General features: G+C 36.9%; 2 protein-coding genes across 3 annotated transcripts in view; one reads left to right on the forward strand and one right to left on the reverse strand.

Moving 5' to 3' along the window:
- LOC144977888 (uncharacterized) overlaps positions 1-14,861 on the reverse strand; it is an 18,850-nt gene extending 3,989 nt beyond the window's left edge. The window contains exons 1-8 of the mRNA XM_078923295.1: positions 14,603-14,861; positions 12,123-12,222; positions 11,490-11,654; positions 10,564-10,649; positions 8,392-8,527; positions 4,765-5,064; positions 3,031-3,351; positions 1,387-1,494 (exon numbers count right to left, since the gene is read on the reverse strand). Of these exons, the coding sequence (XP_078779421.1) occupies positions 1,387-1,494; positions 3,031-3,351; positions 4,765-5,064; positions 8,392-8,527; positions 10,564-10,649; positions 11,490-11,654; positions 12,123-12,195 (1,189 nt within the window). The 5' untranslated portion in view covers positions 12,196-12,222; positions 14,603-14,861. The remainder of the gene's footprint in view (positions 1-1,386; positions 1,495-3,030; positions 3,352-4,764; positions 5,065-8,391; positions 8,528-10,563; positions 10,650-11,489; positions 11,655-12,122; positions 12,223-14,602) is intronic.
- A 2,185-nt stretch (positions 14,862-17,046) lies between these two features.
- The window catches only part of LOC144977889 (uncharacterized), a 35,143-nt gene continuing 31,525 nt past the window's right edge, over positions 17,047-20,664 (forward strand). For both annotated transcript variants that reach the window (XM_078923297.1, XM_078923296.1), the window contains exon 1: positions 17,047-17,193. The gene's annotated coding sequence lies outside the window, so the exon portion shown is untranslated. The remainder of the gene's footprint in view (positions 17,194-20,664) is intronic.

The raw sequence follows: 20,664 nt of genomic DNA on the forward strand, positions 1-20,664 counted from the left end.
ACTCAAACCTGTTAAGCTTTTATATAGCGCAATATCCACTAAACGTGCTCAAAGCGCTTAAAAAAGGGTCCCTGACCAACAGCAACACGAAACATAAAGAACGGGACATGACGCCTGTTAGGCGATAGTAAATTTTTTTTTCCGACAGAGACAACGCTGTTAATGGCCAGGTACTCATTTTACACCTGAGTACGGTGAGAGATTGTGAGTAAAAGTCTTATGCAAGGACTCAATTATGCGATGAGCGTGGCTCTAACCCAGGACCTTCCGATCCGAAAGCGAGTATCACACTACGAGACCACATAGCCGCACAAACCTGAATAACTCACTTGGAAAATACGGTTAAAATAGCTGTATAAACCAAAGGCGAAACACCGGTCAATCCGTATTATGTGACAATCAACTAGGTACTCAAAATTGCGTTTTTAATTTAGCCGTAAATACCAAACTTGGTGTTCATTTATCTAAGAAATGACGGAGAATTAATTGATACACTTTCTCACAATGCTAAAAAAAACCTTGACGTTTCTATTTCTTATTGTTATAATTCTAAAGTCATTGATCAAAGTCTGCGTCATCCTGACATTTTACTGTTTTGATACGACGGGTCACAAATTTGAATTAAGTGACATATCAAGATGTAGCGAGTGTCCAAAAGCAAACGCTATAAAAATTAAAATGCCATCTGCCTCGACACCACTAAATATAAATACCCTTGCCTCGGCATTCCATGAAGGAATATAGATAATTCATCAAACAAGATGTCTGATGTCAACAGGAATCTCCCATGTTGTCACAGTGAGATACCGTCGTCTTTGCATTCCATGAAGGAATAATATAGATATCCCATCAAACAAGATGTCTGATGTCAAGATCACATGTTGTCACAGTGATCGTGTCTTTGATTCAGAGGAATATAGATTCCTCAACAGATGTCTGAGTCAACAGGAATCTCCCATGTTGTCACAGTGAGATACCGTCGTCTTTGCATTCCATGAAGGAATAATATAGATATCCCATCAAACAAGATGTCTGATGTCAACAGGAATCACCCATGTTGTCACAGTGAGATACCGTCGTCTTTGCATTCCATGAAGGAATAATATAGATATCCCATCAAACAAGATGTCTGATGTCAACAGGAATCTCCCATGTTGTCTTAAGTGAGCAAATTGGGGGTTATTAATCTTGCCCAAGGAAAACGAAACGAAATGCTTGAAGTGGGGGTCGAACCCGAGGCCTTCCGGGTCACAGTGTAATGACTTAACCACTCGGCCACTTCACCCCCTCCCCCACGTTATTCAAATATATGACATAAAGCCTCAATGCGTCATCAACCCAGATGGAATCCAGAAGAAAAAAAAAGGCTGGAAATTTTTCTCTTACCTTTAATTAAGACTATCCCAATGACGGCTACTGCTGCGACAGATAGCAGGGTGATGGTCGTAATGTAGATCCCCTTATTGTTGGCCCTGATAGGAGGTACTATTCGTTCTGAGGAATATTTGAATCAAATAAATGTTTCAATTTATTTTAAGTATTATATACATAGGGGTATATATATATATATATATATATATATATATATATATATATATATATATATATATATATATATAATTTAGTATGTTCACCTCTTTGAGAATGCTAAATAATTTGCACCCCAAAGACACTGTCCAGCGTTCTATATTACTGGCTCATTCATCCATTCGCTGATGTCTTGTGACCATCTTTTTCTTGGTCCCCCGCTTCATGTTTTACCCTCCACCATGCCCTTTTGAATAAAAACATTTCAAGGGTGTCATGTCTCTTGATATGTCCCAAAAAAGCAAATTAAAGTTTCTGCATCATCCTGATGATTTATGACTCCTTAATGCCCAGGGTCTCTCTCACATTTTGTTCGTTTTCTTCTGTACAGGAGAATTTTCCAGTTGCATTTCATTTCAAATGCATTGGTTTTGTTCTCATCATTTTCTTTTTGGTGATTGTCCATGATTCACATCCATATAATGCTGTTGGAAATATGCAAGTTCTTAATATTTTCATTTTCAGTTGGATCCTTTCACTTTTCCATAATGTCATCATTTATGTCAATTTTGTTTGGGCAAGAGCCATCCTCCTTTGGATATCAGAGATCGATTGTCCATTTAATAATAATAATAATAATAATAATAATAATAATAATAATAATAATAATAATAATAATAATAATAATAATAATAATAATAATAATAATAATAAATGGCATTTATATAGCGCTTTACCCCGTTGTCACAGGCTCTAAGCGCTTTACAGTGATATAAAACAAAACATATTACAGTGAGACAAGTGTGAAGGAAACGTGATACGAATTCAATTTAACAACAACAAAATATAAAATTATTGCAACATTATGACGTAAAAAGATAAAACTTTAAGCGAGATTTGAACGTTGTCAACGAATCCGAGCATCTCACGTGTGATGGGAGAGAGTTCCAAAAATGGGGGGCCGAAAATTGAAAAGACTGTTCACCTATTTTACGCAATGGCTTAGGTTTGACAAGGATTGAGTGGTCATTGCTTGACCTCAAGTTTCTATTGGGGACATATATGTTTAGAAGGTCTTTAATATAGGAGGGACTGTTCGTGCTCAGGGATTTGTAGACAACAGTACAAATCTTATAGGCAACTCTTTTTTCCACAGGAAGCCAATGTAACTCACGGAGAAGAAGAGTTGCCTCTATTCCTGTCCCCCAAGATATACCAAATTGTTGACATCCTCCAGTTTTTCTCCATTACTCACAATTTGAACTTTTATCAGTGTCCATTACTTTGGTATTTTTATAGCATTAAGAAGAAGAAGAAGAAGAAGAAGAAGAAGAAGAAGAAGAAGAAGAAGAAGAAGAAGAAGAAGAAGAAGGAAGTTGTTGTTGATGTCTATGATGATGCTGATGATGATGATGATGATGATGATGATGATGATGATGATGATGATGATGAGGATAACGATAATTTTTATGACGATTATGTTGATGAATCTTTTCAGCCTACCTTTAACAGTCAGAGTGAAAGTATATTTCAGTTTCTCTGCCATTCCGTTGTCAATGATCATCACATACTCACCGCCCTGCATCACGGAATACGGAGTCAGCTTGATCTTCACTCTGTGTGTAAACGGCCTATCCAACGGCTTTAGAACAATCGTGTAGTCTATTTGCCATGGATTTTTAATATCCACTCCGTCTTTTGTTAAAATGTATGAAATGACTTCCGGATTTGCATAAATATCAAGGTGAATAACTCTTTCCTTCCTAACCGTAGCTGTATAATATGTACTGTTGACTTTTTCTTCACTTATAATTAGGGGACGACCTGGAATGGCAAAAAATTGAATCGACGAATAAATAATTTAGTAAACAAAAAGAATTAAAAAAAAAGTAACATTGAAAAATTATTTTAAAGAAATTGATTTAAAGTACTCTTAATAAGTAGTGAGGCATTAGAAACTATGACAAAAAAAGATTTGCTCCATGATGGTTTCCGGTGGCAGAACATTAAACTTTTAGGCTATCAACATGACCTTAATTAGGTCTGGGATTTCCAGCAGCCGACCATACATTTCAACGGCATGCCCAAAAGAAAGACGTTTTTCACAGTTTCCTCTGTCCAACCCCAAAGATGAGGACTGTAACAATGTTTTTAGCAATAACAAGTCTGAGCATTTTGCTAAATGACATCTATATGAACATTATCAGACAGAAACAAAAATATATGCCCGTAAGGAATTTGTACAAAAAGGCGGTCAATAGACACCGGGACACGTAATGTTGGGGTAGAAAGAAAGTAGATGGGAACGTGGCCTTTGTAAAGTTATGGCCTGACACTGACCAAAAAATGACGGCAAAATGCCAGTCTTTTGCCACAAAAGAAAACAAATCGTGAGTTGTATTCAATAGTTCAACCAATGAAATAACTTGTTTCCATGAGCACTACTAACGACAACTCACCAGGCGGTGCAAAAACCAAATAATGACGTCAAACTGCCAGCCCTTTTGGATTTCAGTGTCAGGCTATAACATAACGATGGCTACGATGGGAACCACTTGTAAAGAGAGGGAAATGACAGCCAGAATGGAGGTCGAATGCGAGCAGTGTCCATGACCTATGTTTCTGTTAATTTTTTTTCTTTTGGTCGTTGGCTGAGGGCGGGGTTTGAGCCGGAACGGCTCCGTTTTAAGTGTTTCGCTCTCTTTATTGAAGCTGCCATATTCATGGGTTTGGTTAAATATTTTGAAAATATTTAAAAGGCTATACCTCCATCAAATGCAACCACATTAAAACATGCTACAAATAAAGAACTGATGCCTTGCGTATCGACTCCCCTCCCCCCCCCACCCAAAAAAAAAACAACAACAAAAACTTGAGCTTTTATATAGTGCAATATCCACTAAATATGCTCAAATCGCTTTACAAAGGGTCCCTGACCAACAGCGACAGGTAACATGTAGAACGAGGCATGACGCCTGTTAGGCGATTTTACTAATTTTTTGGACAGATACAACGCTGTTGACGGCCATGTACTCAATGTACACCTTAGTACAGTGAGAGAATGTGAGAAAAGAGTCTTTTCCAAGGACTCAACTATGCGCCGAGCGAGGCTCGAACCCAGGACCTTGCGATCCGACAGCGAGTGTCATACCACAAGACCACATAGCCGCACATAAACGTAAGGCGAGCGGCATATTAATTATAACTTTCTCTGCGTGACAACTTGCCAGAACATACTTTTGAAATGAATGGTAACGTGAGATTGTTCGACTCTGTTATGGGTCAGCGTGCTTTTGCATTCACATCTTTTCCAATTCCGCGTCCAGTCGATGCAGTAACGCTTGGTCGCCGTCTTGCTTTTTGGATGCACGCCTTCAACATCCCAGTCACACGATAAAGACACTCCAATTACTTCTGAAGGAGATCCTCGCAAAAAGCATTTAATGTTGACAGTTTTTTCCTCGTAAAATGTTACATTTCCACGCTCGTATCTCTGTCCGTTATTGATGCGTAGAACAGGGCGAGAAGCACAGGGCACTGAAATTAGTTTTGGTTGATTATTAATTGTTGCTATGACACACACACACACACACACACACACACACATATATATATATATATAATATATACTCTCTCACACACGCACTCAAACACACACACACACATAAGGATATATATGTATGTATGTATGTATGTATGTATGTATGTATATATATACATACATATATATATATATATATATATATATACATATATATATATATATATATATATATATATATATATATATATATAATAATATAGACAAGCCCACAAGTTAAAAAATATCTAATATCTCACCCCTTTCCCAAAATAGTAACGCGTAATAATATGTTTACAATAATAATTTATGACGTCATATTATAAATCGTTAGATTTCATTAAAATTTAGATTCTTAAAAAAGAAGTATCATTGAATTATCTCTGAACATGTCTTTCATTCAAAGATGACAAAAATCAAAATTCATCGGGGGGTAGAATAAATGATTTATGACACTCTTGCTTTTTGGAATTCGAACTTTCTTCCCAACGCGTATTCTCAAGCTCGTGCAGCAGTTAGGAACACGTCCGGAATTCCAAAAAGCAAGAGTGTAAGAATCGAATATTGTCCCAGCCCTCCCATTGGAAAACCCGATCATTTCTTAGTAAATATGTAATCGATGAATAATGCTTTGAACGCGTGGAATAATAAAATTATTCAACGATTACAGAATGTTTTCGCTCATTTTATTTGTTTAAAATAAGGTGTAAAAGACAGCTGATTGGGAATTAAAAATAATCTTTTGGTGTACATGAATACAAATCCAACGTTTTTCTTACTTTTTTGTTTTTGTTTTTGTTTTGGTCAAATTGTAATTCAAAGAGATGGAGAAAAACACAAATTATGGCGAATCCAAGTTCCATTACCATACAATCGGTGACCAAATATCTAAAAATCTTACTTGGAGTTGTGGAATAAACGTATTCTTTCATTTCTTTTTATTTCTTAAACTCGCTATTTTTTGATCGTGCAAAAACACACACTCGTAAGCTCAAAGTGTCATTTAGCACGATAAAAATAACTCTAGCCTAATAGATACAAAGAAATGAAAGAATAGAATTGTATACTAGACTTGTGCAGACATCATATTGACACATTATGTTCTATTTCCCTCGGACTGTCCCCACGGGTTGTTTAATGACGATTGGTCAAGGGCCAAAAATGTAAGTAGCTGTGTGTAGGAAATAGAAGGGTCAAATCTGTAGGATCACAATATACAGAGTGCTTTCATGGAAAGAATGGGACTGCTGCCCAAATGATGCCATTCAGGAACCCAAAGAAGAACTGCCAAGCGGTGTAAATCTCCCCAGGAAAGATTGATTAACACTGAACCGGGCAAGGTCTAAAGTGGGGAAGACCAAAACAACCTTACAAAAATGGGGACTTTCAGACTGCCGATGTCAATGTGGACACACGGCTCAAAACATGGACCACATCCTTCACGAGTGCGAACTTGGACCACATATCAGTGATATGGACCTGAGAGGCTGCACCCCTGAAGCCATCCAATTGATCCACCACTGGCGCGACACGATATATATGATGATGTAGGATCACAGAAATGAACTGCATACACTTAACATTCAAATTCAAGAAATTCTAATTTGCATCCCATGCCGCTCAGTGAGACAAAGAGAAAAAAAGATAAATAGGTTTTGAATAAGTGTCCGTTTTTCATATGTGAAATAACACAAACCACAGCAGTATTCATACGCTGACGTTTTCACACTTTGCCAAAGGATAAAAAGATAAAATACGAAAATTTTGTTCTCGAGGCAAAACTTTCGACTTGGACGGACGTGTGCACATCGCCGACGGAAAATAAAATAACACAACGCGTTCTTTCTTTTTTTTTAAATCCTTAATATTGTTAAATAAATTCGTATTCTTGAAGCTAATTGTTGTCATTATTGAGATTTTTTGGATGACAATGATTCATAAATAAATGTGTGTCAGGCATGATGGTGTCGTGTGCAAATCCGTTCTAGCTAATGGAGATCACTAATCTGACATTTTTGTATTTATTTTTCAAATATTTGTGACCCTATTCCAATTTATGTAATTTCGAGTCTCCATGAAAATCACAAAACGTAAGTAAACCGACGTTTATCTGGATTCAAACCCAAAAATCTTGACGAGGATAACCTCAGTCTTCAGTTCAAAATGTCAAGGACAAAAATAAAGGAAGAAATACTCTTTGTCTAATTTTATCAAACGTGAACTGTCGACGACGTCATTGCAAAGAAACGAGGGTTACTGTGAAGACCGAAGAAGAAGAAAATCACAACAACCATAAAGAAATGTTATAGAAATGAAACTCTAATCCACAAACGAAATCCATTTCTCACCAACGGACAAAAACTTTCTTGAGATATTTCGCTTCGATCGGTAAGTTAATTCCATAAATATAATTTAGCGTTCTATCGTCAAGGGTTCCCTTGGTTCAAAAGTCTGCGTACTTGCTCTCCAATTCAGGGTTGATGGTTCGACTCCCGGGCTTGACTTTTTATCCAAATAAATTTAGATCTTCATCATCGTTTTATTTGTGCCAATACTTTTTTTGGCCTTATTTATTCAATCATGGTGATGACGTTTGGAATGTATTATTGTGCGGAAGTTTATTTTTTTAATTTCACAAATCGGCAATGAATGTCAACAATGGTGACAATATAAAAATATCTGTCTTTATTTTTAGCCTACAATTTCCAGCTTTAAACTCTTATGATATGGGATAACGTGGATAAAAATGTCTTTTATTACAGTCTTTAAATTTCACTCATTATATCAACATCTCGTATTGTTGCTAGTGAAAACTCGCATCAATACACACTTTGATATAATTCATAAAAAAACCATAATAAAAGACACTCATTAATTATCTGCTATTTACAACTATGCATTCTGCTTATGGGATTTTTATGCATGAATGCTTTTTACAGAAAATTTTGGAGAAGAATTATTTTTTTTTGTCTGGTCAAATGACAATGTTTTAGACTTTCTGAAAAAACCGTTGAGCCCCTCCTTAATTCAGAACCTAATATTCCTTTTTGATTGAAATTGTAGACTCACTAAAGTTTGCATTGCAGCCGATGCTTTTCCAAAAACATGAAAGGTTGTTGACACAGTCAACCATTAGACATACAAATATACCTAGAAACACACATTATTTACTCACTTACTCAACTCACACAGACAGAACCCCTGCCCCCCCCCCCCCCCCCCCCCCCCCCCCCCCCCACACACACTCAGACAACCACAAGTGCGCACATCCTAACAAGACTTACCGGCGGCTTCGCAAATATATCCCTTTGACCATTGGCAATGATTAAATACCCAGAAGGAGTTTTCAGAAAAGGGAGATGCGAAACATCCCTCTCCTGACATGTTCTTATCACGGAAGTTTTCAAAATCAGTTTTGTTCTGGAAAAAAAAAACCTAACATATTTAGGGTATTCTTATGGATATTTAATTTCGCTTCTCGAGCGTGAATATCAAGCAATTGTCAAACTCCAACACACTTTGAAAATTCAGCAACAATATCGATTATCAAAATTAATAACTAGAATGATTCACATGAATAAATGATAACGACGATGTGTGGTGGAGGGGAGGGGTGGGGTGGGGGAGATGATCTGATCAAGTCTCTCATGTTATATTCTGCCTTTTCTGACAGTGTCATATGAAAATTCATTGGTTGGCGCTTACGCCTGTAAAACAGAGAAATATACAGACTTGGCACAAGATCTTAGGAGTGGCTCTAAAGTCAAAGTCTTAGCAGTTGAAGTCGAGCAAGAGGGTTTGTGGGAATATCGATATTACGCCCCACTCACTATCACGAAGAACAAAAGCAATTCAAACCCATACTGCCGTACTCTGGAAAAAAAAACCCAACATATCTTAAAATTTGGCCAGAAAACTCGTCCTTAAAAATTCAAACATCCATCGACTTGAATGACCCTCATCTTGGCAAAAAAAAAAAACCCTCTCAAACCTGGGTTTTTTCCAGAGTACGGCAGCGTAGTGAATCCGTAGAGAGGAGCTCTATTTGGATATAGATAAACAGGAGTGAAAACGAACTCCACAACAAGAAAAGGAATAAGTGATGCCATGACATCACCGGCACCGAAGGCGTAGGGGATAACACACAAACTACGCCAGAATAAGATCCAGATTCGAAGTTAGTTGGTTCGAGCCCCAGTTATCCGCATTTTCAAAAATGAATAGAAGGACATAGTGGTGAGACTTACACACTACGAGAGTTACGGCGCAGAAGCATTTTCGTTAAGGATTTACCCAAAGTCTCACGTTCTACACGACAGACTCGTACAGAGGCTAACACTAACACACTGTGAGACTATCAAGCCAATCTACATAGGGAGTTCCGACTTACAAGTTATCTTCATACTTGAAGATCTCAATACACGAGATTGCAAGTCACAAGACTTAAACCTTGCAAAACCTACAAGACATAAGCTTACACAATCAAGAATTAGATTCAATAGTCTGATGTCACGTCCGCCCAGCAACCAGCAGCTTGGTTCTGAACAAAGAAATTCGGTACTTTTTATTCTTCATGCTGGTTTGAACTTTTTCACATCAGAATGCATAGAAGTCAAAACGTGATCAGATTTATAATGTTTTTCTCCTCTGGATACACTTTTATGCTCATCGGAGAAGTATTTCATCAGGGCGGTGATGGAGATAATGGCGTCCGCCATTGTTCCGATAGTTTAGAACCAGTTACTATGCGTCACGACTGTTGAACTATTATAGAGGATTAAGATAGCTACCCGTAGCGAGACCTTATTACACGTTACTAGCCATAAACATTGTGAGATTTATATATTCCAAGATGCAAACTCTAAGAGTCACGTGGGTACAAGATTTACACTTCTAAAACGTATAGAACTAACGAAATTGACGTTACTGTGCTCTTTGTTTTTAGCCAGTCATATTTTTGTTAGTAGTTATGACTAAATTCTTTCAATCAGACTATAATGGTCAAAGGATACAAATATTTTTGTGTGTTTGTACGTTGTTTCCGTTATTTTTGTTACTGAGTTTTTGACTGAACGCATAGCATCAATACGTTGTCAGGCTTGCGCTTTAAAAACAACGTTTGCATTACGGGACTTGCAAGTTAGAAAACGTTCCCGTCCAGAAACCGTAATGGCCCATTTTAGACGTACAGACTTTTCGTACACGGTCCGACGGATATCCCCAAATTGTGGATAATGGACCAAAACACATGAAAACTGAACGTGTAAACGAGGAATTTCAATCTCGTCCCAAGGATATCCCCCCAAGCTCCTGATATCAGGAGCCGCCTGATATTTTCCTGTCTTCACGTTGACGGATAAATCTTGGGTGATTAGTTTTCACTGAAGTCCCTCTTTCTTATAAGACTAAATCGCTTTGAAGTTAACATACTAAATGACGTACGTGTGATGACATACCAGTATTGTTCCATCTACCCAGACCATTTGATTGTTTCTCGATGATTTCAATCCAATCCAATAGTCAACATCTGTCTTCTGAGACTCTGATGTGTATATATTGGTACAGAAAAAGAGTATTTGAATATCTTCAAAGACAGATACAATGTACAGCAACTATTTTTACTACTACTACTACTACTACTACTACTACTACAACTACAACTACAACAACAACAACAACAAACAACAACAACAACAACAACAACAACAACTACTACTACTACTACTACTACTACTACTACTACTACTAATACTACCACTACTACTACTACTACTACTACTACTACTACTACTACTACTACTACTACTACTTCTACTACTACAGAGAAGTGAGTGTAGCAGGCACTAATGTTGACGATAACAAGAAGTGAAGTGAGTAGAAAACCAGAAGACAAGGCGATGAGGATTCGAACCCAGGACCCGACTGTTTTGGCAACTCCGCCTTGCCACGAGAGGGACGATCTACAATTGACGCCATCCACAACTCCAAAAAAAAGTGATTTCAACCGCAGTATCTATCTGGAGTCCCTCTTCCTAAGGTCATGAGGTCAAAACACTAAAAACTCCACGAAAGTTTGTTGGCGTGCGAGCAATTAGGCTTATGAGCTCTCTTCTCTACACAAACTTATAGATAGTATGCGCTTGGCTAAGAAGCTCATAACATTGCCATCCGGAAGTATAACGGACCAACACACAAAACTGTGTGTATCCATGAATGTTTATAGTCAGGTTAATACAGTTCAGTGAGCATTACTCATAAACGCGGATGGAAAAAAACATCAACAAAGACCTGAGTGACGTCAACTGCATACTATATCTATAATCGACTGGCGGATGTTATGATTTAAACAAAAACTAAACGCATTGCATCAATTCAAACCTACTTGTAACAAAACGCTGGGTGGCTTCGTCGACAACCAACAACTGGCCTCCCACCTTTTCACATGCTGTTCTAGCTGCTGCCCAAGTCAATGGTCTCACCATGAATTTTATATATTTTCCGCCTATTTTGTCAAAGGCCCAGTTTTTGCTACATTCTGTGGTTGAAACTCGTAAAAAAAAAAATTAAAAATGGAAGATATTTTCAATGCATCAAGTTGTGAATTTTATTTCCCTAGTGTTGCAGTATGGTGTTGTATAAAAATGCAGACATGCTTACAAGACATCTCACACGTTCTTAATTCTTACATTAAAAAGTTTGTAGTCTCTAAAGCTAATTTAACAAGTTAACATGTAATCCAGAGCAGGATAGAATAAGGCTTCAAAATATACACTGTTTGTACAGCTTCTGAAATCCTTTCCTACAAGTTTAGATGAGTTAAAAGAATTGTACCAACACTAAGTAGTTCTTCAGAGCCATTGGGGGCCATAGAGCCAACATTTACTACTATTATTATGTTGATGATGATGATGATGATGATGGTGATGATGATGATGATGATGATGATGATGATGATGATGATGATGATGATGATCATCATCATCATCATCATCATCATCGCAATTGTTTTATTTACCTGGGGCATTCCAAATCCCTGGCAACGTAATCATCAACAGGATTACAACAGCTGTCAAGTACATATCATGCATGCCACTTGTTAACGAAGACGGTACCAACTGCCAATCAGACAAACAACAAGAGCAATTTAGACGAGCTCTATTGAATTGATAAACGGAGACTGCATGCATTGTTTGCCTTTGAATTAGAACACCCAACATAGATGGAAATAGGATTCAATAGTCTGATGTCACGTCCGCCCAGCAACCAGCAGCTTGGTTCTAAACAAAGAAAATCTGTACTTTTTATTCTTCATGCTGGCTATAACGTTTTCACATGTCATGTGATCAGAATGTATAAAAGTCAAAACATGATCAGATTTATAATGTTTTTCTCATCTGGATTAATTTTTATGTTCGTCGGAGAAGTATTTCATAAGGGCATCCGCCATTGTTTCGATAGTTTAGAACCAGTTACTAAGTCATTACGAGGGAAGTGACGTCACCACTGTTGAAGCCTATTGTCAGCCCAAATGGTGTGAGTAACCGAAAGAAATTGAAACAACGAAGCACTGAAGAAGAAGAAGAAGAAGAAGAAGAAGAAGAAGAAGAAGAAGAAGAAGAAGAAGAAGAAGAAGAAGAAGAAGAAGAAGAAGAAGAAGAAGACGGAAGAAGAAAAAGAAGAAGAAGAAGAAGAAGAAGAGAGAAGAAGAAGAAGAAGAAGAAGAAGAAGAAGAAGAAGAAGAAGAAGAAGAAGAAGAAGAAGAAGAAGAAGAAGAGGGAAGAGGAGAAGAAGAGGAGAGAAGAAGAAGAAAAAGAAGAAGAAAAGAAGAAGAAGAAGAAGAAGAAGAAGAAGAAGAAGAAGAAGAAGAAGGAGGGGGAGGAATAGAGGAGAGTGAGAGAGAGAGAGAGAGAGAGAGAGAGAGAGAGTGAGAGAGAGATGGAAGGAGAGAAAGAAAGAAAGTAAGAGAGAGAGAGAGAGAGAGAGAGAGAGAAAGAAAGAGAGAGAGAGAAAGAATGAGAAAGAAAGAAAGAGAGAGAGAGAGAGAGAGAGAGAGAGAGAGAGAGAGAGAGAGAGAGGGGGGTGCGGGGTGATTTCTCAATAGATTCCCTCAAACAGACGGTAAACGTTACTTTTTACACATAATTTTGTGTTTTGGAATAATACGCTTCAACAGTCATGTCGTCACTTCCCTCGTAATGACGTATTGTAACTTAGTAACTGGCTCTAAACTATCGGAGCAATGGCGGACGCCCTTATGAAATATTTCTCCGACGAACATAAAAGTGTATCCAGAGGAGAAAAACATTATAAATCTGATCATGTTTTAACTTTTATACATTCTGATCACAAGGGATATGAAAAGTTCTAGCCAACATGAAGAATAAAAAATACCGATATTCTTTGTTTAGATGACCGCCGTTGCTGGGCGACGTGACATCAGACTATTGAATCCAATTGATCACGCGGGAAGAACAGGTGACTCTGACCGTAGCTGTCATTGAATTATAGCCTGACACTAAGACGCACACGGACTTGCCTTTTGGCGTCATTATTTGGTTTTTGCACCACCTAGTGAGTTGTCGTTAGTAGTGCTCATGGAAACAAGTGATCCCATTGGTTGAACTGTTGAATACAACTCACGATATGTTTTCTTTTGCGGCCAAAGAGTTGTCTTTTGACGTCATTTTTTTGGTCAGCGTCAGGCTATAAGTTTACGATGGCTACGGTCTGACGTACACCATCGATAGTAATACACGTGTTGTTCGCTTCGATTAGACATGACTGCCATTGTTCACTGAATGAGGACTTTTTGGACTGGTCTTACTTCCGACTCCTTGCGTCAGCATTGGTCAGCTGCTTCATGCCGAGTGTTCAAGGATGGGAGACAAATGGATACAACATACATCTCACGGACTTACTCACTACATTTCTCGTGATTAGTGTTATATCAAAAATGTAGCGGGTTTTCTATGGCCATGAAAGGGAGACCTTCCGAAAGCTCCTCGTGCTAAGGGAAACAACCAAAATATTCCCCCAATTCACCCGAAGAAAAAATTAAACCTAGTACCTTTAACTAACCCTAATAGAAAAAAAAACAAACACCCTAGCACATTAACTAAGACTAAGACTTATAACTAACCCTAAAAGGAAAAAAAAATTCCTCCGACCTCGAGCTAACCCTAATAGAAATAAAAATAAAACTAGGACTGCTTTGCACTCCCTTTCATTATTTCAAAAATCAAAATGACGGCGGAGAACCAAAACAACGATCATATTAGGAAAGATTAAACTTTCACTAATCTATCAAGGTTTGTTCTAGAGTTTTAAAAACGCCACTATATTATATTGAATCATTGAATAAATAAACGCCTGACAAAAGATCCACGGTGAAAATACTAATTAAAAGAGATGCTAGACCGAGGAGCTTTCGGAAGGCCTTCCCAATGAAATGCCATTAAATTGTTAAATCTAAATATTGGTTGACCTAAGACTCACACGGTCTGACGAAAATATGGTGTTGACTTTAGGAGAAAATCGTCAATCTGTTTTATCATCCTGTTGGATCAATAAGGATCTTTTGCTCACCTTACCTTTTACTATTTAGATCAATTAAGAACAAAAACAAAACAAACAAAAAACAAAACAAAACAAAACCCACAACAAACAAACAATGCAGTCAAAAGAGAATTATAAAACAACATGAGCAGATGAAGGAAGAGTTTGTTTTCTTTTTTTTTTCTTTCTATTTGTTAAACGACGGAAGCGGAAATGTAAGTGTTAATGTTAAAGTAAACGGATATTGATGACGCACATTAACACTTACCCAAGTATGAAACGTATTGTGTTGCGTGCATAAAGTTTCAAGTTTTTTTTTACCCCTGGGCTTCGCCAATAAATCATAGATTCTAAATCTTGTTGGCAAAATACATGTAAAGGAAAAGCTTGGTAAATGAAACCAAATCAATATAATGATATCATTAATGACCACGAAATATACAGCAATAAAAATAACACCAATACTTACACTAATAATACTTATAATAATAATAATAATAATAATAATAATAATAATAATATATAATAATAATATAATAATAATAATAATAATATAATAATAATATAATGATGATGATGATGTTCATGATGACGATGATGATGATGATGATGATGATGATGATGATGATGATGATGATGATGATGATAATAACAATTATAATAATGCTGATGATGCTGATAATAATAATAATAATAATAATAATAATAATAATAATAATAATAATAATAATAATAATAATAATAATAATAATAATAATAATAATAATAATAATACAATAATAATAATAATAATAATAATAATAATAATAATAATAATAATAATAATAATAATAATAATAATAATTTAAAAATAATAATAATAATAATAATAATAATAATTAATAATAATAATAATAATAATAATAATAATAATAATAATAAATGATGATGATAATAATATATAATAATAATAATAATAATAATAATAATAATAATAATAATATAATAATAATAATAATAATAATAATAATAATAATAATAATAATAATAATAATGCATAATTCCTATAGCGTCCCTTTCCACTTAAAGTGCTCAGAAGCGTTTATACATATATGCGCATGCGATCATATCTATCATTCAATACAATCAATTAAATCACTCGCAGAAAACTGAAAGGAAATTGTCTTCAAAGAGTCTTTAAAGGGGACAGAGAAATACTGTGTCTGGTGTCCGCTGAAAGAGCATTCCACGCAGAAGGAGCTGAATATTATGCGAAAGCACGTCGTGAAAAATTCGACTTAGGAATCAAACAGTTCAAGTACAGGGAAGTAGATGAGCAGAGACACACACACACACACACACACACACACACACAGAGAGAGAGAGAGAGAGAGAGAGAGAGAGAGAGAGAGAGAGAGAGAGAGATTCCGATTGTAGATAGATAGAAGAGATGACAAGACAGTAGTTGGGAGTAGTGCCATGTGTGCACTTGAAACAGTAACAAGCAAGTTTGTAGCAATCCACTTTTCCATGCAACGACCTCAAGACTAAGGTGATGTGATCTGACTTTTTTGATTTGGTAACAATACGAGCAGCTTTATTTTGGAGTAAATGCAGTCTTGCAATAGAGCTTTTTGGCAACCCGTGGAGGAGGGAGTTTAAATGGTCAAGGTAATCAGTGAGCGAACTAGCATTTTGTATGCGTCTTCACCGATAAGGCTCCGCAAGTGTCCAATGATTCTGAGCGAATAGTGGACATTCGACATCATTTCGAGATGTGAGTTTGCATGTCCAAAATTCATCTAAATAAAAGCCTAATTTTCTGACACTTTCACAGAGGCTCTGTGATGCAATGACAGCACGTCTGATCAGAAGGTCTGAGGTTTAAACCTCAGTCAAGGTAGACTGATTTTTTGGGATGTTCTTTTTTTTTGTATCTTTCTTTCTTGCTTTGTCTGGTACCTCTCATACACACTTGTTCAGATCTTTATCTCATACTGGTACCTGATGCAAGAAGTCTATTGACATAAGCATTTGACCTATGTGCGTACAAAAGGGTAACGTGCATCTAGATATATTACAGATCAGGCACTGGGGTAGGACAAAGGTCTGGAAAAGTGTATATAAAACAGTGGCAGACAAAGTAGAAAGCCAAAAAAATCTACCAGCCTCGACTGAGGATCGAACCTCCGACAGACATCATGAGCTTTGAGATTCGATCCCCAAGTAGGTTGATTTTTGGGGATGTTGTTTTTCCTTGTATCTTTTCTACCTGATTTGTCAGACAGTTTCATACATACTATTTCAGATCTTTCTATTGAGCAAACTACGTCATCAAAAGTTGTGATGAAAATCTTTAAGGGCATGAAATTAATTTGTGCTTCCGTTGTTTGGCCAAAGTTCAAACTAAGAATTTGTTTTGAAGAAATAAATTACTAAATTTGAGGACTAAATTCGAATTCCTTTCAAAACGGACAAACTTTAACAGGCTCATCACGTCAGTTTTAGTTGGGTATCTTATCTAGTTCGCACAGAGAACATGAGTTAGAAAGGTAGGGTGTTCATAACACTACAAATTTAGGTTTAGAACAATGCTTTACTAGAGAGCTGCGCCGGTGTTACCAATACTTAGCTTCTATACCAGGACAAATCATTTGTTTGGACAGAAAAATAAATAAAAAACTTACCGCTTACCGTCAAAAGCAGTTTAGATTTGAAGATGCATTTGTTTTCTATAAAAAAACATTCGGTACTGGACAATCCTTGATGAATTTCAAAAGTTGTGTTGAAATTATATCCTAATTTTTTTCATGATTCATTCCTCGCGAAATCGTGTGGGTTTCGTTTCTGTTATCAAGGTGGCCCCAGTTAAAAAAGTTTATTGGGGAAAAGATACGGAAAAAAGTGTCCATAGATAGGTATGCAATTTTGTGCATTAGTGCAGTAAAAATTGGTGCGCAAAATTAGTTCGTAGCGGATGCGAGACTGCGTGTGTGTGTATGTGTGTGAGTGTGTGTATGTGTGTGTGTGTGTGTCTCTTTCTTTCTTTTTTTTTTTTTTGGGAGTGCCTACGTACACGGTAACGGGGCATCTAGCCTCAGGATCTACGTACACGTAAACTGGTTTACTGTTGCAACACAAGCAATAGATGGTCCTCGCTGTCGTGACCGCACGCGCTCGTGTGTGTGTGTGTGTGTGTGTGTGTGTGTGTGTGTGTGTGTTATTTTTAAAAAAATCAAAACAATTTTAACCATTAATGGCGAGATTCGATCTTACACTCCCCAAACTCCAGATCTTAGTCTTAATGTTATCATTAAAAGACAAGCTTTGGGATTTATAGTTTAATTGAAGCCCGAGTCTAAATATACTCTTACTACCGCTCTCTTGGTGAAACGATTTATTCCGCATAAGCAATCTGCAGAAAAAAATCAGTGTCACTGTAAAAGGTTAAAATTTCACGAAGTACGCTCCGTGAACACCGCTGTAACAATCCTTTGATCTACGTCATCAGGCAACCCGTTGTTTCTTTCATCTTTTCCCACTCCCCCTTACTATCCCCCCATCCCCCCGCCCCTCTCTCTCTCTCTCTCTCTCTCTCTCTCTCTCTCTCTCTCTCTCTCTTATCATAGTGTTATCCCTTCCCCTTCCCACCTCAATGTAAAATGAAAACGTTCTGCTGTTTGCAGATACATGTATGATTGTTTTGTTTTTTCTCTCTCACTCGGCTAGGATTAAAAACCAGGACATCAGGTAATTGGTGTCTAATGCCAATATAGATTCTCTCTTTGGCCAATTTAGTCACGCATGTGGCAGCCCAGCTATTTATTATGTTCTGCCTATACTATAACACACAATAAGTGGGATTTTGGGGGTGGGTACGAAAGAAATCAAGGTCATTAGTAACCGTGCACAAGAGCTGTATAGGGAAATGGTTTCTGGGGGTCTTGCAAATACCAAATATTTTATGGAAAGCTCTTTCGAACTCCAAGACGTCTGGTTTGTTTTGCTATCTTGGAACAAACGAAACAGATGTCTTGATGTGTGACCTAGTTGTCTGATTTTGTGACCTGGATGTAAGGTTTTGTGACCTAGATGTATCCTTTTGTGTGTGCAAGCCATGCGGGTAAGTACAGCGATAGCTTGCCAGTTGAGGAAAAGAAAAAAAAAGAAGCAGCGTATCTGCATTTGAAAAACAAAACAAAAAAAAACTGAAAAAACAAAACAACTTAACCTTTTAAAGGCGAACATCAATCTTACTTGGACCAAAAATAAAATCTTACCGTTTTCATCAAAAGACAAAAAACAAATTACAATTTAAAAACTTGAGCTTTTATATAGGGCAATATCCACCCAACGTGCTCAAAGCGCTTTTTATCAATATTCTTACTGCTCTTATGGTGGAAACGTTTATTTTTTCTGCGTTAAAAAATAATATAAATGACGACTATTATTTGAAAACAAAAGAATCAATGTCACTGGAAAAGGGTTAATTGCAGTACTCCTGCATCTTGTGAGACTCCTACGGCACTTGCTAATCATAAAAAAAAGGAAATAGCAATCAACAATACTAAGTTGAAAAAAAAGAAGAAAAAAAGGAGGGGGGGGGGGAGGAGAGCAAACCCAGTAGCAATGCAACCTTTAGCGGCGAAATTCGATCTTTGACCTAACACCAAATCCTCTATCATCAAAAGACAAGTAACGGCAAAACGATTATAGACAATTGAAGTCCGAGTTGCGATAGTCTGACTGCTCTCTTGGTGGAAAAGCTGTATTCTCCGTTAACAATAATAAAGATAAAAGCAAACTATTATCTGAAAGCCAAAAATCTGCTTCGCTGTTAAGGGGTTAAGAACATCTGCCAGCATCGTTGACATGCTCTACGTCACCAAGGTCACAAGCGACACGTCTCCCTTTCGTCTTCATCATGCAACCCCCCCCCCTCTCCACTCTCACGGTGGTGGTGGCGGCGGATAAAAAAGACCTTTTTTTCTTTTATTCAATCAACTTGACCGCTGGTGGACCCTAGGCCTCTCTACAAGTCCAATAAATAATACTCACTTTTTCTCTGCTCCAACGAAAATATCTACCCCCTACCGGTCTAATTATTTGTAGCAGACAACAAATTTCTCAAAACGGTCACGTGACACTGTAAAAACAACACAGGAAGTCCATGAAAGCTTATTTACGGCATTTCCTTTGAACCGTGTAAACAACAAAATTTCGTTTTCATTCGACTCAACGGGTCAGATTGGCCGGTATTTTTTAACGAACTAAAGTTCTGAAAAATCAAAATGTTTCTTAGAAAGGTGAAAGATGCTAGTTTTTGAAACAGAGGTAGGTTTTTAAAAAAAATCTTTAAATTTTACGTGAATGCATGCTCAAGGCGAGTTGGACGTGCAGCGGAGGTTGGTAGGCCAAAGGCCCACCTCTCTAGTACAAGGGTCAACACTAAACAAAAAAATCTATGGAACTTCGCCTAAAAAAAGCAATCCGAAATAATGAGTAGAAAAACAATTTTCTCAGCTCACGTCTGCTTGAAATGATGTTAGGTGTAAAATTTTGAAAGAAAATGTTTTAAAAATAAATCAATTTAGAAAAACATGAAATTGAAATAGGTACCGTCATTTTTGTGGTAGGAAATATGTATTTTGCGTCACGCGTCGAGAAAATGACTATTTTTAAACCGGGTCATTCAACCATTAATACCTCTGAGGTCGTATAACGTACAGAGGTATATTTGGAATGGTCTTAAAGAGAAAGGTCTCTTTAAAAAAAGGAAAATAAAGGTAGAAAAATCCCGTTTTAAAACTTTACAGCAGCAAAAAAGAAAAAAAAAAGAAAAAAAAAAGACAACCCCGACATATTATTGATTTAAACTTTAAACCGAATCTGTCTGAAAGACAAACATCTTATCTCTATTTTATTTATACTGTTTTGTCAATGATTAGAGATCCAATTCTCATGGTAATTTGTGTGCTGTGTGCTACAATGAGGTGTAAAAAATCTGATCACACTCAAAGCTG

The sequence above is a fragment of the Berghia stephanieae genome, chromosome 8 (genome assembly GCF_034508935.2).
Source record: "Berghia stephanieae isolate SIO BIC M18660-M18661 chromosome 8, UCSD_Bste_1.3, whole genome shotgun sequence".
Classification (NCBI taxonomy): Eukaryota; Metazoa; Mollusca; class Gastropoda; order Nudibranchia; family Aeolidiidae; genus Berghia; species Berghia stephanieae.